Source organism: Sus scrofa, chromosome 14 (genome assembly GCF_000003025.6).
Source record: "Sus scrofa isolate TJ Tabasco breed Duroc chromosome 14, Sscrofa11.1, whole genome shotgun sequence".
NCBI lineage: Eukaryota > Metazoa > Chordata > Mammalia > Artiodactyla > Suidae > Sus > Sus scrofa.
In genome coordinates this window covers 77,058,937-77,075,337 of record NC_010456.5, presented here as the reverse complement: position 1 = coordinate 77,075,337, position 16,401 = coordinate 77,058,937, and the positions used below count along the sequence as shown (strand labels likewise).

The window sequence follows — 16,401 nt, the reverse complement described above, 5'->3', positions numbered from 1 at the left end:
AAAAAATGAAAAGAGTTATAACTCACAGAATAGGAGAAAATATTTGCAAACAAAGTGACAGGCAATATACACACAACACATGAAGCTTAATATCAAAGAAACAATCCAATCAAAAACTGAGTAGAAGATGACATTTCTCTAAAGCAGACATAGAGATGGTCAACAGGCACATGAGAAGGTGCTCAACAACAGCAATTACTAGAGACATGCAAATCAAATCTAAAATAAGGTATCACCTCACACCAGTCAGGGTGGCCATCATCAAAAAATCTACAAAGAATAAGTGCTGGCGAGGTCATGGAGAAAAGGGAATCCTCTTACACTGTTGGTGGGAATGTAAACTGGTACAACCACTATGGAAAAAAGTATGGAAATTCCTTAGAAAACTAAAAATAGAACTACCATATAATCCAGCAATCCCACTCTTGGGCATAATCAAGAGGAAACCATAATTTGAAAAGATACATGCAACACTATGTTCACTAAAGTACTCTTTACGATATCCAAAACATGGAGGCAACCTAAACTTCCATTGACAGATGAATGGATAAAGAAGATGTGGTATATTTATACAACAGAATATTACTCAGCCATAAAAGAGAATGAAATGGATAGAAAGAATTGGCACAACATTAAATTATAGTTTAATTAAAACGAGAGAATGAAATAATGCCATTTGCAGCAACATGGATGGACCTAGAGATTATCACACTACATGAAGTAAGTAAGACAGAGAAAGACAAACATCATATGTTATCACTTACATGTAGAATCTAAAAAAAAAAAATGATACAAATGAATTACTTTACAAAACAGAAACAGATTTACAGACTTCAAAAACAAACTTATGGTTACCAAAGGGGGAAGGTGTGTGCGGGGCAATGGATTGGGGGTTTGGCATCTGCATGTTATATACAGAAGAGATAACAAACAGGAACTGCTGTATAGCACAGGGAACTGTACTCAATATTCTGTGATAAACTATATGGGAAAAGAATCTGAAAAAGAACAGATATATGTATATGTATAACTGTATGCTTTGTTGTACAGTTTAAATCATCAAAACATTGTAAATCAACTAAACTTCAAGAAAACATTAAAAAATGAAAAAAATAATGAAAATAGGAGTAATATACATTAATATATGCAATGCAAAATAAATATATTACAAATTTAAGAATGATCAAGTTTTGGAGTTTCCGTAGTGGCACAGCAGAAACGAATCTGACTAGGAACCATGAGGTTGCGGGTTCGATCCCTGGCCGTGCTCAGTGGGTTAAGTATCTGGCATTGCCCTGAGCTGTGGTGTAGGTCGCAGATGTGGCTCGGATCCTGTGTTGCTGTGGCTGAGGTGTAGGCCAGCAGCAGCAGCTCCAATTGGACCGCCAGCCTGGGAACCTCCATATGCCACGGGAGTGGCCCTAAAAAAAGTCAAAAGACAAAAAGTAAAAATAAAATAAAATAACAATTTAGCATACAAAAACAATTTATCAATTTTATGATAGCCTGAGTGGTATCAGAAGCAAAAGATGATCTATTTCTCACTTATGAGAAAACTATACCTACTTAATAAGTTGGTTTTTAGAAAAACTGAAAGTGGAAAGTTCCAAGTAAGTATATCGCAATGTTTGAACAATCAGTATAATTGATGGTTTTACTTATTAAAACTTTAAAATTATCAAGTTCTCTCAAACCCAAAAAATAAAGTTACTGGAACGTTTTGAAAATGGTACCTTAAATATTTCCGAAAGTTATATTTTTAGTTGTTTAATGACTACTGCCAGGATGAATATCAAGTCTTTACATGTGCAAGGCAAAAGAGTGAGCAAAAATAAAAGAAGTAAAAAAGGGGAGTTCCCATGGTGGCACAGCGGAAATGAATCTGACTAGGAACCATGAGGTTTCGTGTTCCATCCCTGGCCTGGCTCAGTGGGTTAAGGATCTGGCGTTGCTGTGAGCTGTGGTGTAGGTTACAGACATGGCTCGGATCTGGCGTTGCTCTGGCTCTGGCCTAGGCCGGTAGCAACAGCTCTGATTAGAGCCCTAGCCTGGGAAGCTCCATATGCCATGGGTGCGACCCTAAAAAGACCAAAAAAAAAAAAAGTAAAAAAAAAAAAGTAAAAAAGGTATATGGAGATGGAGAAAGGGGAGGAGAGATGGGGGAAATAAGGAAAAGAAGAGGAAGTGGTAAATAAGAAAGGAGGGAAAGAAAGGGAGATTGGGGATTGGGAGGACAGATAATATTTGTAACAATGCGGGATGTAAAGTATCTAGTGAATCAGTATTTAAAAAAGACCATCTCTGATGATTCTAACAATATAATAACTGGGAAAATTATTATTTTTTCCTTTCCAAAGGATAAAAAAGCCTGTGCTGATGAGCATTACGGTAATAATGATGTTAGCAAAGCATGACTGTATGGAAGACATACCTCTATGTACCTGCAAAAGACACAAATACAACCAATGCATTCAAGTTCATAGAAAGGAAAATGTTCTAATAAGCCAAGTTATCTAGAAATGCAATGGGTTGTTTTCTGAATGGCGCACTACACATGACTGAAATTTACTATGTAGAGATGACTATTTGCTAGAAATGCTTTGGATGACCTAATTCATGAGACTGGATATAATGTAACTGATAGGTTCCCAGGAGGATGAAGACAGACCCCCACCCCTGAATTTAACTGTTGACCTTGGAGACCTGCTGTGGACATGGGTAGGGCCCAGCATAAGACCTACACCCTTTCCCGGAATGTGGAGCATAGATTAACCACCTACAAGGATTAACTGCCCTGTCAAGGACTACCCCTCCCTTGATCTTCTCTCCTCCTTCCTGGTTCCTGCCACATGTTTCCACCATGAACTCCAGGCACAGATCCTTTATAATCTCAGCAGCTCCTCACAGTCAGAGCTGGCGCCATCTAGAGCTCAGCCCATGCCCCTCAGATGCCTTAATAAATTCTCTTTTGCTTCACCAACTAGGCCTTGTGCATTCCTCCCTCGGCAAACCTTACAGTAATATTTTATATTATAAAATATATAATGTATATTTTAAAATATACATATGAATCTATATGTATTTTAGTATTACAGCCTCAGGATATGGTGAAAAGAACGTTCTTTTTTAAAATACAGATACACTGAAGTTTGGAGTTTGGCGCAGTGGTTAATGAATCCGACTAGGAACCATGAGGTTGTGGGTTTGATCCCTGCCCTTGCTCAGTGGGTTAAGGATCCAGCGTTGCTGTGAACTGTGGTATGGGTCACGGATGCGGCTCGGATCCCACGTTGCGGTGGCTCTGGCATAGGCTGGCAGCTGCGACTCAGATTAGACCCCGAGCCTGGGACCTTCCATATGCTGAGGGAGCGGCACAAGAAATGGCAAAAAGACAATAAATAAATAAATAAGTAAACAAACAAATAAATAAATAAATAAAAATTTTAAAAAAATACAGATATATTGAAATTTGTTTATTTATTTATTTATTTATTTTGTCTTTTTAGGGCTGTACCCACAGCATATGGAGGTTCCCAGGCTAGGGGTCTAATCGGAGCTATAGGCACTGGCCTACACCACAGACACAGCAACACGGGATCCGAGCCATGTCTGCGATCTACACTACAGTTCACGGCAACGCCAGATCCTTAACCCACTGAACGAGGCCAGGGATCGAACCTGCGTCCACATGGATGCTAGTCAGATTTGTTTCCGCTGAGCCATGACAAGAACTCCCAGAACATTCTTTCTCATACCAATTCAACAAGAACTTAGCTACAAAATATTGAGTAAAATGCCCTCCTTTTCTGATCCTAATAATAAAAAGCAGAGTCAGGACTAGATAATCTAAATTTTTTCATTTCATTATGCTTCATGAAGACAGGAGTAGGTTCAATAAAGGTAAAAAGAAATTTTAAAGGAATAATGAGAGGGGAGTTCCTATTGAGGCGCAGTGGTTAATGAATCCAATTAGGAACCATGAGGGTGCAGGTTTGATCCATGGCCTTGCTCAGTGGGTTAAGGATCCGGCGTTGCCGTGAGCTGTGGTGTTGGTTGCAGATCCCGAGTTGCTATGGCTCTGGCATAGGCCGGTGGCTACAGCTCCGATTCCACCACTAGCCTGGGAACTTCCATATGCTGGAGAGAGGCCCAAGAAAATGGCACAAAGAAAAAAAAAAAAAAAAGGAATAATGACAGGAAGGAAAGTTTACTAAACATGAAAATCAATCCTAAGCATGAGGTCTAAATTTCAAATTCTGATTTGAACTCAGATTTTTACCAGTGGAAAATCAGTCAATAGGCACAGTGGTTCCCTTAAAATGACACTGACCTGTTGCCACCAGTGATGCATGCAGCACAAGTTCCTGTTGGCTGCTCATTCTGTTCATAGTAATGAGCATCCACATGGGCTTCAGCGGCTTTTTTCTTCAGGATCTCCCCAAATTTATCTATCCCGATGCATCCAAAAAATGTTGCTGCTTTGTGTGGCTGCTGAATCATCCACTGAAAAACAGGAACATAAGTGATTTTAATGGGTCAGAAAAATGGTACACATAGTTCAGTATTCTGCCATGAAGGGTCACACAAAAGCGTTGCTTTGTTAGCAGGTGTGGCTGTTATACAAGGAACTCCAATCCCGTATCACCACATATGATATGATAACAAATTTGATGTAACAACCACATAAAGTCTTATTATACTGCTTTCAGGGACAGAAAGAGAGTCAAGGGGTTAAGAACTCAGAATCTAAAGTCACACAGACCTTGGGTCAATACTGGCTTGATACAGAAAAATAACAGTGAGTCCAATATAAATAGTAAAGCATTGTCATTAAAAGCCAAGAATCTATATTGAATACGGCCCAGGTTCAAATTTTATCTCTGCCACTAATTAGCTGTATGAGCAAAAGCATGTCATTTAACATTCCTATTCCTCATCTGTAAATGAGGAATAAAATTATAAATACACCTCATAAGGTTGTTGGGGGAAAAATTAAGTAATTTAAGTTAATGTATATGCATTGCTGGGCATGGCACCCAGCACACAGTAAATGATATATGTATTAGCTGGGATTGTCATAAGTATTGTCATACTAGTAGTGATTCATATACATGTTCAACTAGGTTCATGTCTAAGAAGTTATTTTAAAAATTCAGAAATAATCGGTATTAAAATTTTAATTCATTAGTCTCATAAACTTTAATTTCTTCAATATAAATTAATGACAGTGGATTTCTTTTAAAGTGCATACTTCTCACTGATATGTTCTCTTCAAAATTAAGCTCAAATTCCTGAGACTTCTAACATTTGTATTAGTTATAAAGTCACCATCTATTTTGTTACTAACACTTTTGAGCAAAATATTCAAAAGACATCAGAATCGTGCTATATGCCAAATATTTGGAGTTAAAAAGAAATGCATATATATTTGAGAGTTAAAGGGATGAGGAAAGTAACAAAAGATAACCAACAGAAAATGGTCAGATAAAGATACAGTAACTTTTTGATGATCTACCAATCCAATTCAACTTCTAGGGATTTATCCTGAAGATACATACCCACAAATAAAAAATAATATAAGCATAAGTATTCTGTGAGACATTATTTGTAATGGTAAAATGTTGGAAACAAACTAAATATCCATCCATAGAAGTCTGGTTGAAAAAAATGAGCGGAATACAATCAGTGGAATCCAACACAACAATTTTTAAATGTACAAGGAAAGCTGAAATAGAATAAATACAGACAATGTGCAATCCTTATTGGATCCTGGATTGAGAATAAAGTCAAACAGCTAAAAAAGACATTATTAGAATAACTGCTGAAACTGGATATCAGAAACCATTGTTGTATAAATTCTAAATTTCTAAAATATGGGATAAATACTTCAAAATGGTTCAGGACAAATGTATATATTTATATTTATTTATATCAAGAAAGCAAGCCAATGTTGAAATGTTAACAACCAGCAGATCTATATGACAGGTACAGAGAAATTCCTTTTAATATTCTTTCTACATTTCTATAAGTTAGAAAATTTTCAAAACTAAAAGGTGGGCTGAAGATATTTTAACTAAACCAATTATTCTATTTAAAAATAACAATAGTTTTAAATTAACTTATTCAACCTTTGACATTATCAGTTTATTAAAATTAGTCAATTAAATGAATCAGTTGATATATTAAAATGCATCAACAACCACATCTAATATAGATTTTCAATCCTTTAAACCACACTTAGGTAAATTATAGATTTAACAACAGAAAATACATGTGTGTTGTCCTATAATTTACTTTTATTCATGTAGAAGCATGAAATGATCAACTTTGTTTTAGGTAGTAAAATAAAAAGACAAAGTCATTACCAAATTTTATTACGATTATTTAAAATGCCATTAAAATAATGGGAAACATCAGGGAAAGTGAAGTTATTATAAAGTAATTTAGCCTAATTATAATCAAAGTTCACAAGTTCAAGCTGAAGTCTGAAAAAAGGGCTTATCAACTCACTACAACACTTAAATATGACTTAAAACTCTTCCACAAGCAGGATTTAAATGAATTGAAATGTCTCCATTACAAATCAATACTACTTGAACCTGCAAGGCATAAAATGGACAAGTAATAGAACACTGTGGCTACCTCTGATATCACCATACTGACAAAATACAAGAACTTTAACTCTTGGATCAGTGATTTTCACTTAAAAGTTAGTCAACCTAAAATGAGAGCATAGTAAGCCAAAGCAGACATACAATGAAAGAAATAGAAGCCATGTTCACTGTTTCAAACTACTTAGAGATCTAGCTAAGTCAAGATGTTACAATCAAGAAAGTTGAAACAGATTAAAAATATCAAATTTTTAAAAGTTTATAAATTAAAAATCTAGTATACCTCTAACTACATCTCAAACACAATTTGTTGCCAACACCTAACTAATGTTTCCTAACCTTCTGACATCCAATCAGTAAGCATTTAATATATGTACACTAGAGAGTAAAATGATGAACATGACAGTGTTCTTAATACAAAGTCACAATCTTACATTTTTCTGATTCTCCAGAATAGAGATTCAACCTTGTTCATAACCTGACTGTGCTCCTTTTTGTAGGTCAAACTGCCCAGCTTTTCTTTGTTTACATAAGTACAGTACATCCTTAAACACCTATCTTTAACTCTAGCCCTGAGGGAGTAGTAGGGTCCAAATTACCCTTGTTCTGTGAATAACTAAAAACAAAACCCAAAGGGAACAACCACAGAATTTTCAGATGTTGGAAAACAGGCAGAGCTGAACTGTAATCTCTGACAGAAAGACACAAGGTGAGCCCTGACATCATGTGGGCTCTCTGCCAGGAGGCAATTTCCAGACTATGGTAACAGGAGGAAGAAGCCAAACAGAGCCTGGCATTCACACTGAGATGAGGGGACAGAGATAAGTGTTCAAGGAGAGTCAGGAGACTAGAAATAGTGAAAAAGAGTTTTAGAGAGGAACAAGCTAAAATTCACATAGAGTAACTCTTGGGGCTTTTGGCTGGGGTCCAATCTGTACATGCTTAAGGATTCTACATCAATACATAAAAATCGAATATGAGTCTATATACCATCAAGGAGCAGCTGAAAATTAAAATTAAGAAAATAATGTCACCCAGAATAATATTAAAAATGTAACACATTGGGACAAATTTAAGACAACAAGTGCAAGACCTATATATTGAACACTATATAAGTTTGCTGTGTGTGTGTGGGGGGGACACATATAAATGGAGATCTTTATACTATGTGTGTGAATTCAAACAACTCAGTATTCTGAAAAGAACAATTCTCCTCAAATTGATTCATAGAGTCATTACAGCCCCTAGTCAAAATCTGATTTTTGAGGACATCAACAAACTGATTGGTAAAAGGAGAAGTAATTAGAATAGCTGAAGGTTGGAAGAGATGTCAGTGTGACAGCAACCAACATTCAAATATAAAATGTGGGAGTTCCCATTGTGGCTCGGTGGAAACAAATATGACTACCATCCATGAGGACACAGGTTATATCCTGGGCCTCGCTCAATGTGGTAAGGATATGGTGTTGCCATGAGCTGTGGTATATGTTCAGATCTGGCATTGCTGTGGCTGTGGTGTAGGCCAGCAGCTACAGCTTTGATTCGACCCCTAGCCTGGGAACCTCCATATGCCGCGGAGGTTGGTCTTTTTTTACAGGTCATGTTATCATAGGTCATATTATTCATATATGGATAATATGACCTATGATCTTATAAGGATGTTTTAATAGTTAGAAATGGACTAACAAGACGTGTACTTCAATTCAGTAAATGATGCCTGTTTTGGTTGTTTCACTTTTATATAGCGAATGAAAGGGTTCACCCTATACTTTAAGTAACTAAACCTAATTGGAGAACTAGAAAACCATTATTGTTAACTTTAAATAAATATATGAATTAGCTGAATTCAATTTTAAAAGCAATATTAAAGGTACAATGATACCAGAAAACACCCAGGAGGGAGAGTAATTGCAGCTGGATCAGAAAAGGCTTCCAGAGATGGGTAACATTATCAACTAGTCTTTGAAGGATGGGTATAATTTTCAAAATTGCCCATGAAGTGCAAACAAAGTAGAAGCATAGAGCACGTGCCTCCTTTAGGGTGTTAGGGATTTTATCATGGTGTCCTTAAGGCAAAAGAAATTCTATTTATTGAGTAGTTAGGTCCAAACAACTGAAGTATTTATTTTATAACAATTTAGCACTGGTCCAGCACTACAAAATTCTCAAATCTTGGAATCAGATTGGTTATCACCACTCTCATTTCCTGTCTCATATCCTAATATGATATGTCAAAACATTTGATACCACCAAAAGGAATATAACAATCTAATGTTACAATGAAATATCTGAAGCTAGCCATTCATGCTGGATCTGATAGATATCACCGTTTCCTGAGAAAATTTAAAATATCCTGTGGACCCAAAGCAGTCTTTGCCAAAGGGACCTTAACACACAGTTTGGGAAATAAAATAAGTACAGTGTTAAAAAAATGTGAAAGAGAATTAAAGACTTAGTAAATATTTGTCAATTAGGAGTATAATGACAGAGCATTACAGGTGAGAGAAGAGAATGATGGGAAAGTAGATCTAGAACAGATCATCAAATACTGCTTTAAGAAGTTTAGGTGGGAGATAGCTCAACAGGTTAAGGATCTGGCATTGTCACTGTAGTGGCTTGGGTTGCCGCTGTGGCACATGGTCAGTCACTGGTCCAGGAACTTCCACATGCCACAGGCAAATGCCGCTCCCCCCGAAAGATGTTTAGGTGGCATTCTCTAGGTAGAAAGGTGCACAGGAGGATTGTTGAGCAAAGGAGTGAGATGATTAACAGATGATACTTCATTAAGGTAAGAAACCAGGATGAGAATTTATAACCAAATTTAAATAGGGGGTGAATAAATGACATACTAGCTTCATATCAAGAGTCTTTAACCACATAGAGAAAGATTTCTATTAATATCAATTTTACTTTCCAGATGAATTTCTTCTTTGTCACCTAAACACAATATTTTGGCCAATATAACTGATAATGATGCTCAAGAGCCAGTCACTTTTAAAATAATGCTGTATCTTAAAAAATTCTATTAACGAGAGAAAGATGAAGAATGACAGGTAGATACTAAAATTCTTGCAAGATAAGAAATTTTATATGAGAAAATCATGAGGCATTTTGAGAAAACTGAAAGAAATTAAATGTCAAAAGTGGGAAATAACTGCAACAAGCAGATTACTAAAAGATGATGAGGAAATCAAATTGAAGTAGTTGGTTAGGAAAACAGCATACATCACAAAGCTTAAAGGATTAAGTCTCTCAGATGATTGCAATGCTATCAAGTAAGTCAGGGTGAAACGGAAAATTTTCATAAATATTATTAAGAATCCATTCTTCCTCAACAACTAGTATGTTATCCTGCCAAAACTGCTCCATTTCCCCCTGCTGGCAATCATCCTATTAATAAAAATTGATTCCCAATAAACCTATTATTCCAACAATAGTTTTTTGTTAATTTTCTTTTTAAATACTTGTTAACATCTATTTCTCAGAAGAGATTTTGGGAAACTTTGGCCTACTAGGAAAAAAAAAAACAAACACATTAACTTTAGACTCAGATATATACAAGCTTATCTAGTCCTGTGAAGGTAAATCATATACTCTATGAGAAATTTAATTTCTTGCAGAAGTATTGTAGGAATTGAAGGAGATCATAGAAGCAAAGTACATAAAGCAGTGCTTATCAAATATTGATGATGATGATAATAACAAGGGACTGAGTGAGATATCATAATAATTCAACTCATTCCATAAATATTTCTTGATCACCTACCACCTGCTGGACATTGTTATAGTGAATAATGTATAAAGAAACATTTTTGTATCTTCTTTGCAGGCTTCTTTTCTTCTGCCACCCTGAGTGTTCCCCAGCCTGGATTCAAGAGATTAACTGCTCTTTTCACCCGATCCAATTTTATATACATGGATATATATGAAGAGTGAGGGTGAGAAAGAAAGAGACTGTTATTGCAGCACATGGGAATAGCACTTACATTAGACTTTGGAGAGTGACAAAAGAAGATCACCTAAGGGAAAGAGAAGAAACTGTGTCCAAGCTGAATCTGTAGGCACTAAGAACATGGTGGGTTTTGGATGGGACAGTTATTTCAGTGGGAGAAGAATGACAAAGAGGCTCAGAATCAAGAAAAGGAGTAATGTAATTAAAAAATAAAAAATAAATTCAGCATTCCAAAAACGATTTTGATACATTTACAAATGCAATGAATGAGGATAAATAAGAAAAGGGCTTAGTATCAAAATGCTTATAACCTTTTCTTTAAATTCATCTTTGAAAGATACAATCTGGAGTTCCTGTCATGGCGCAGTGGAAACGAATCCAACTAAGAACCATGAGGTTGGGGGTTCAATCCTTGGCCTTGCTCAGGGGGTTAAGGATCTCGCATTGCCATGAGCTGTGGCATAGCTTGCAGACATGGCTCGGATCTGGCGTTGCTGTAGTTCCGCTGTTGGCGGGCAGCAACAGCTCCAATTAGAGCCCTAGCCCGGGAACCTCCATATGCCGCAGGTGTGGCCCTAGAGAGACAAAAAAAAAAAAAAAAAAAAGGAAAGATATGGTCTTTTCTAAAACATACCAAAAATGCAACCTGGATATAGTCTACTTGGATATATCATTCATAATATAACCATAAGTCCAGGCTAAAGGTTCAGCAGAAAATAAGGCATAAGGTTGGCAGAAAATAATCTTTAACTATTTTTTTTTTCTTTTTAAGGCTGCACCTGCAGCATATGGAAGTTCCCATGCTAGTGGTAGAATCAGAGCTGCAGCTGCAGGCCTACACCACATCCAAGCCGCCATCTGTGACCTATGCCACAGCTTGCAGCAATGCCGGATCCTTAGTGAGGATCACCCACCTAGAGAGGCCAGGATCAAATCTGCATCCTCACAGATTATGTTGGGTCCTTAACCTGCTAACCCACAAGGGGAATTTCAAATTTTAACGGATTCTTATAATTACTACTATTGTAATTATTACATGGATACCAATAATGTTATTGTTCTTTCTAAGGCAAATTGTTAAATATTTAGGAAGGAGTCTAAATTTTATTTTCTAAGGAGATTTGTGGTCTATCCAAGATCCATAGGCCCCTATCATGGCAAGGCATTTGTGAGAGGAAATGGGTAATTTGTGAGCTCCCTGAAATGGAAGAGAATTTTGATGTATTTTTCAGAGAGGATTCACAAATTTCATCAGATTGCTAAAAGGAACTAGGCCACCCACACTAGAAAGGAGGGAAAGGGAGGAGGAAAGCTGGAGGGGGAACACAGCTATAGCTAGGGACAACACCTTTTTCTTTTTAAGCAGAAGTGTATCAGGGTTATAAAGGATTGCACCAAGTTAGCCAAGAAAACCTATGATCCAAAGCTATTTGTCCAATTTTTAAAACATTGCTATGTTTTTTAAACAATGTACATTACCTAAAATTGTTACTTGATTTCCTTAGATATCAAAAATAAGTAGCCTAGATTTATTTCCAAGTCTCCAAATTTAGATGATAAAAAAAAAAAAACAGCACCTGAATATGGTGCAATAGTATGCTTCAGGTTTTTATTTAATCTGATTTTCACCAGAAGCCTTTAAGCAACAAGATTTCTATTATGGGAGAGCATATATTCTATTTCTATATTCTTCCAAGATTTTAAAAATCATGACTACTTTTACTTTTAGTTTCTTGCCATGCACAATTAGCCTTACTTTTTAGGGTGGAATAAAGAGATCTCCTAAGGGTACACTAGACCTTAAAAAACAAACAAACCCAAAAAAGAAAACAAAAACAAATAACTTCTGGAAAATATTTTCAAAAACAGAATTCAATATAGCATTTCCCAGATATGAAGTGAAATTGTGAAATTCCCTTACATAGTGAAACGATGTTGTAAACATGTATGGCAATATGCTGAGGGGATTTAGCTTTTTTTTCTTTTGTCTTTTCAGGGTCGCACGCATGGCATACGGAGGTTCCCAGGCTAGGGGTTGAATCAGAGCTGTAGCTGCCAGCCTACACCACAGCCATAGCAACGCCAGATCAGAGCCACGTCTGCGACCTACACCATAGCTCATGGCAACGCCGGATCCTTAATCCACTGAGCAAGGTCAGGGATTGAATCCGCAACCTCACGGTTCCTAGTCGGATTCATTTACACTGCACCAGGATGGGAACTCCTGCGAGGGTTTAGGACACACTACTCCTAATTATGGCATACTGGCTGAAGGAGTGTGAGAAAATTGCTGAACCGGGAAGGTCACTCTGACCGCCCCTCTCCTTCTGCCCTGAAATAGGACATAAAATCCTCATGTGAGAGCTGTCCTCCTCGCATTCAGAGGAAAAGATCAGCTTTATCTCCAAAATAGGGACGCTGAGAAGAATCCTAACAAAATCTTACTAAGTTTCCCCCAGTTAACACTTGCCTCATACTTTCTGACCTATCATATTTCTCTAAAATTTCCCTTACTTCATCAAATCTAGCATAAAAATACTCAGGTCAAACTGTTCCTTTGGGTCTCCATTTCCGTAAGAAGCCTCCCATGTCACATAAAACCTTTATTAAATAAATGTGTATGTTTTCTTTAATTTTCAGACCCAGCCAGGGACACTAAGAAAGTAGAGGAAATCTTTTTCCTCCCCTATGATTCTCAAGAAACTTCAAATTAAAGAAGATGGTAACAATGGCTGCTCTAGTTTAAAGGAAATTTTGTTTCTCTATATATTTACCATAACTTAAAAATAATTTCTAAAATCACTGTAACTTTCCCCATATAATCCAAATACTTTCCATGAACATCTTACGAAAAATTGCACTAAAAACCAAATATAAAACCAAAGCTTCAGATAAAAAACACTACAATTAACCAAAGATGAGTTAGAAACAACATAATTAAGAACTAAACTAGTAAGTACTTACTTTAGGTTGGTAAAGTTAATATGCTAATCCTTTACCTGCAATGTTATCTCAACTAATCTGAGCCACCAAACAGGATGAGAATACTCACTATTCCAATTTCACAGATGAGGAAAGTAGGTCAGCAGCCTGCTCAAGTCTGTATAAGTTTAGAAGGTATACTCTCAATCACTACTCTAGACTTGAGGAAATAAAGGGAAGTAAAGAAAGTACCATCAGATCTCAGATGTACAGCTAGCCTGAAAAAAGAGTAATAACCTCGTGACCTTGTGTAAGTAACTTAATCTCTCCAGCTATCATTGTTTTCAATTGAAAAGTCAGGAAATTATGGTGATTTTCTAAGAGATATGTCACTTCAAGCTTAAAAAAAAAAAAAAAAAAAATCCAAAACCCCCCCCAAAACCAGAATGTACCATATACAAAATAAGAAAAAAAAAAATCACAATAGACTTCTGTAGTGGCCAATTAAAACCTGGACAGAGAGATGAGGAGAATAAGAAACCTGTAGAGAAAAATCACAGTGGATCTTTAAAGGTAAAAATGTCACTCAGATGCATTCACTCAGAAATTCTACAAAATCCACAGAGAAATATGCCAGCTAATAACCAAAGAGCAAGAGAAGAACTGAGAAAAATCCTTCTCCTTTCCTATTTCTAGCATGCACGTTATAAAAAGAAAAATCCCTCAAGGCAGTAAACATCTGCCCATCAACACTTATCAGAAGCAACATCAAAAACATAAGGCAAAGGTCAAGTCAAAGTTTATTGACAATGATGAACTATGACAGCTTCTATTAAATTACCCCTTCCTTCAAGGTGTATGTGATCAAAGCAGCAAAGATATTTTCACTCAGTCACATAACAAGCTATTTGTTGAGATTGAAACATCTGGTCAATATCTCCTAACACTGCAATTTCATGCACAGTTAGCATTAGGGCACACTTCTTCTCCTCTTCTTACAGGGTCCATAAGGGTGGCACATATGGCTGATCATTTCATTCAAAAAGGATTCAATTCAAGGCATTACACACAATCGTCTGTGCTTTATGGTGTTTTAAGTCTACCTGCCATCGTTTTCCATCATCATTGCTCACTGCTGTTCTCTTCGACTATAAAAGCCTGCAAATATGACAGAGCACTTAAAGCTTAACAGCTTTCCTCCACTGGAGTTAGAAAGCATTTAAGGCAAGGGAATCTATAAAGTGGCAGGTCATTTTCTATTGTCAAAAACTTCCAATACATTAAACTATTTACCATTTAAGCAAAGATCCAGTACAGATTAGAAAAGTAATTTTTAATGTCAAATCAAATGCTTAACTTTCTGCATGACAGATCTATGAGAGGTATATTCTTTTGGTATAATTTTATGTCACAATAAATGACTTTAAAATAGTATTATAGGAACATTTAAAAATTAATTTAAACAGGGTATTTCAGAGTTTTTTTAACTTGACAAAGAGCAATGCTATACTAAGAGAATAGAGATGCTACAATTTTATCAGTTCCATATGCTGAAAATTTTCCACTTGAAATTCATGCATTTGTTGTCATGGTAACAGGGACCTTTCTTAAACACTTAGAGTAGTAAACTTGAACTCACACCATAGATTTCTCTTTTTTTCCCTTCTTCCTTTAGGATAATAGCTTCAAGGGAAAAATGCAGTGGGGGTAGGGGACATCTTTAAAGCTACTGTTTCACATTTCCTTTGACACATCTCTGTAACAGGTAATATAACTATATTACTATAGTTATCTTCTGAAACATAAGGATTTGCTTGGGTGTTAATAATGAAATGAATTTCAATGGGAAATTTTTCTTTTAGTGATGAAGAATCACATATGATCATCTTCCAACTAGCAATATGCAATGGCTGATTAAGAAGCTGAGTATCAAAATAACAAGACTGACTGAAAATCTAAGTTAGTTATAATGGCTACCCTGGCATATAAAGTATAGGTGGCTTTATATGCCACCTATAAGTATAGGTGGCTACTCTGGCATATAAAGTAAATATGCTGTTTATTCATTTGTTCATTAATTTAGTCACTTGATCCAATCTAAAACCACCTACTGAATAATTCTATGGGCCAGATACCAGGGTAGCACTGTAATGCAAAGATGAATAAGACATGGTCCCTGTCTCATGGAGATCCCAAACAAAACAAACAAAGAAAAAAACAAACAAACAAAAAAACCCAAACAAATACAAAGCAAAAAGTAAAAACATTAAACAAAGAAATAAAATGATTATAAGTAATGCCATGAAGGGAAAAAATGGCTAAAAACAATGGGGTGAGAGAGAAATGCATGGAAACAGTCTACTTTAAAAAGGCCTGTCTAAGAAACCTTAAGTCAAAAAGTAAAATATGCAAAATAAGCTAAACAGGCAAAAAAAGGAGTTTGCGAGTTGGGGACTTCCAAATGGAAAGAGGAGCAAATACAAAGCTTCAAAAGATAAGGAAGAGATTGGCATATACTCAAAAAAATTGAAAAAAAAAAATGTCATAGTAGCTATGTTTTGACAAATACGTAGGTTCCAGATTATGGACACCTTAGTGGCTATGGTAAGGAGAATAAATTTTATGTAGGGTGCAACAAAACACCAGCAAAAGGTTTTAAACAACAGAGACAAATTATTAAATTGAAATGAGGATCAATTTTGCTATTGTATATAAAATAATCTTTATCCTGAACATAAACAGAGATGCAATAAAGAAATGAGTTAGGAGGGTATTACTCACACCCCACCTCCAATCCTCTGGAAAAACTTATTGGTTGGTTTGATCCAGATTTTAACTACTTTTTTCCCCCAACAACTTTCATTAATTCCACTGCTACCACCCATCTAAATTACCATAATCTCTTGCCTGGATTGT

At 36.1% G+C, this 16,401-nt stretch overlaps 1 protein-coding gene across 3 annotated transcripts in view; it reads right to left on the bottom strand.

The window, feature by feature from the left end:
* The window catches only part of ADK (adenosine kinase), a 484,515-nt gene that overhangs the window by 245,249 nt on the left and 222,865 nt on the right, over positions 1 to 16,401 (bottom strand). For all 3 annotated transcript variants that reach the window (XM_003359240.4, XM_003359241.4, XM_021072588.1), the window contains exon 5: positions 4,331 to 4,503. In XM_003359240.4, coding sequence (XP_003359288.1) covers positions 4,331 to 4,503 — 173 coding nt within the window. The remainder of the gene's footprint in view (positions 1 to 4,330; positions 4,504 to 16,401) is intronic.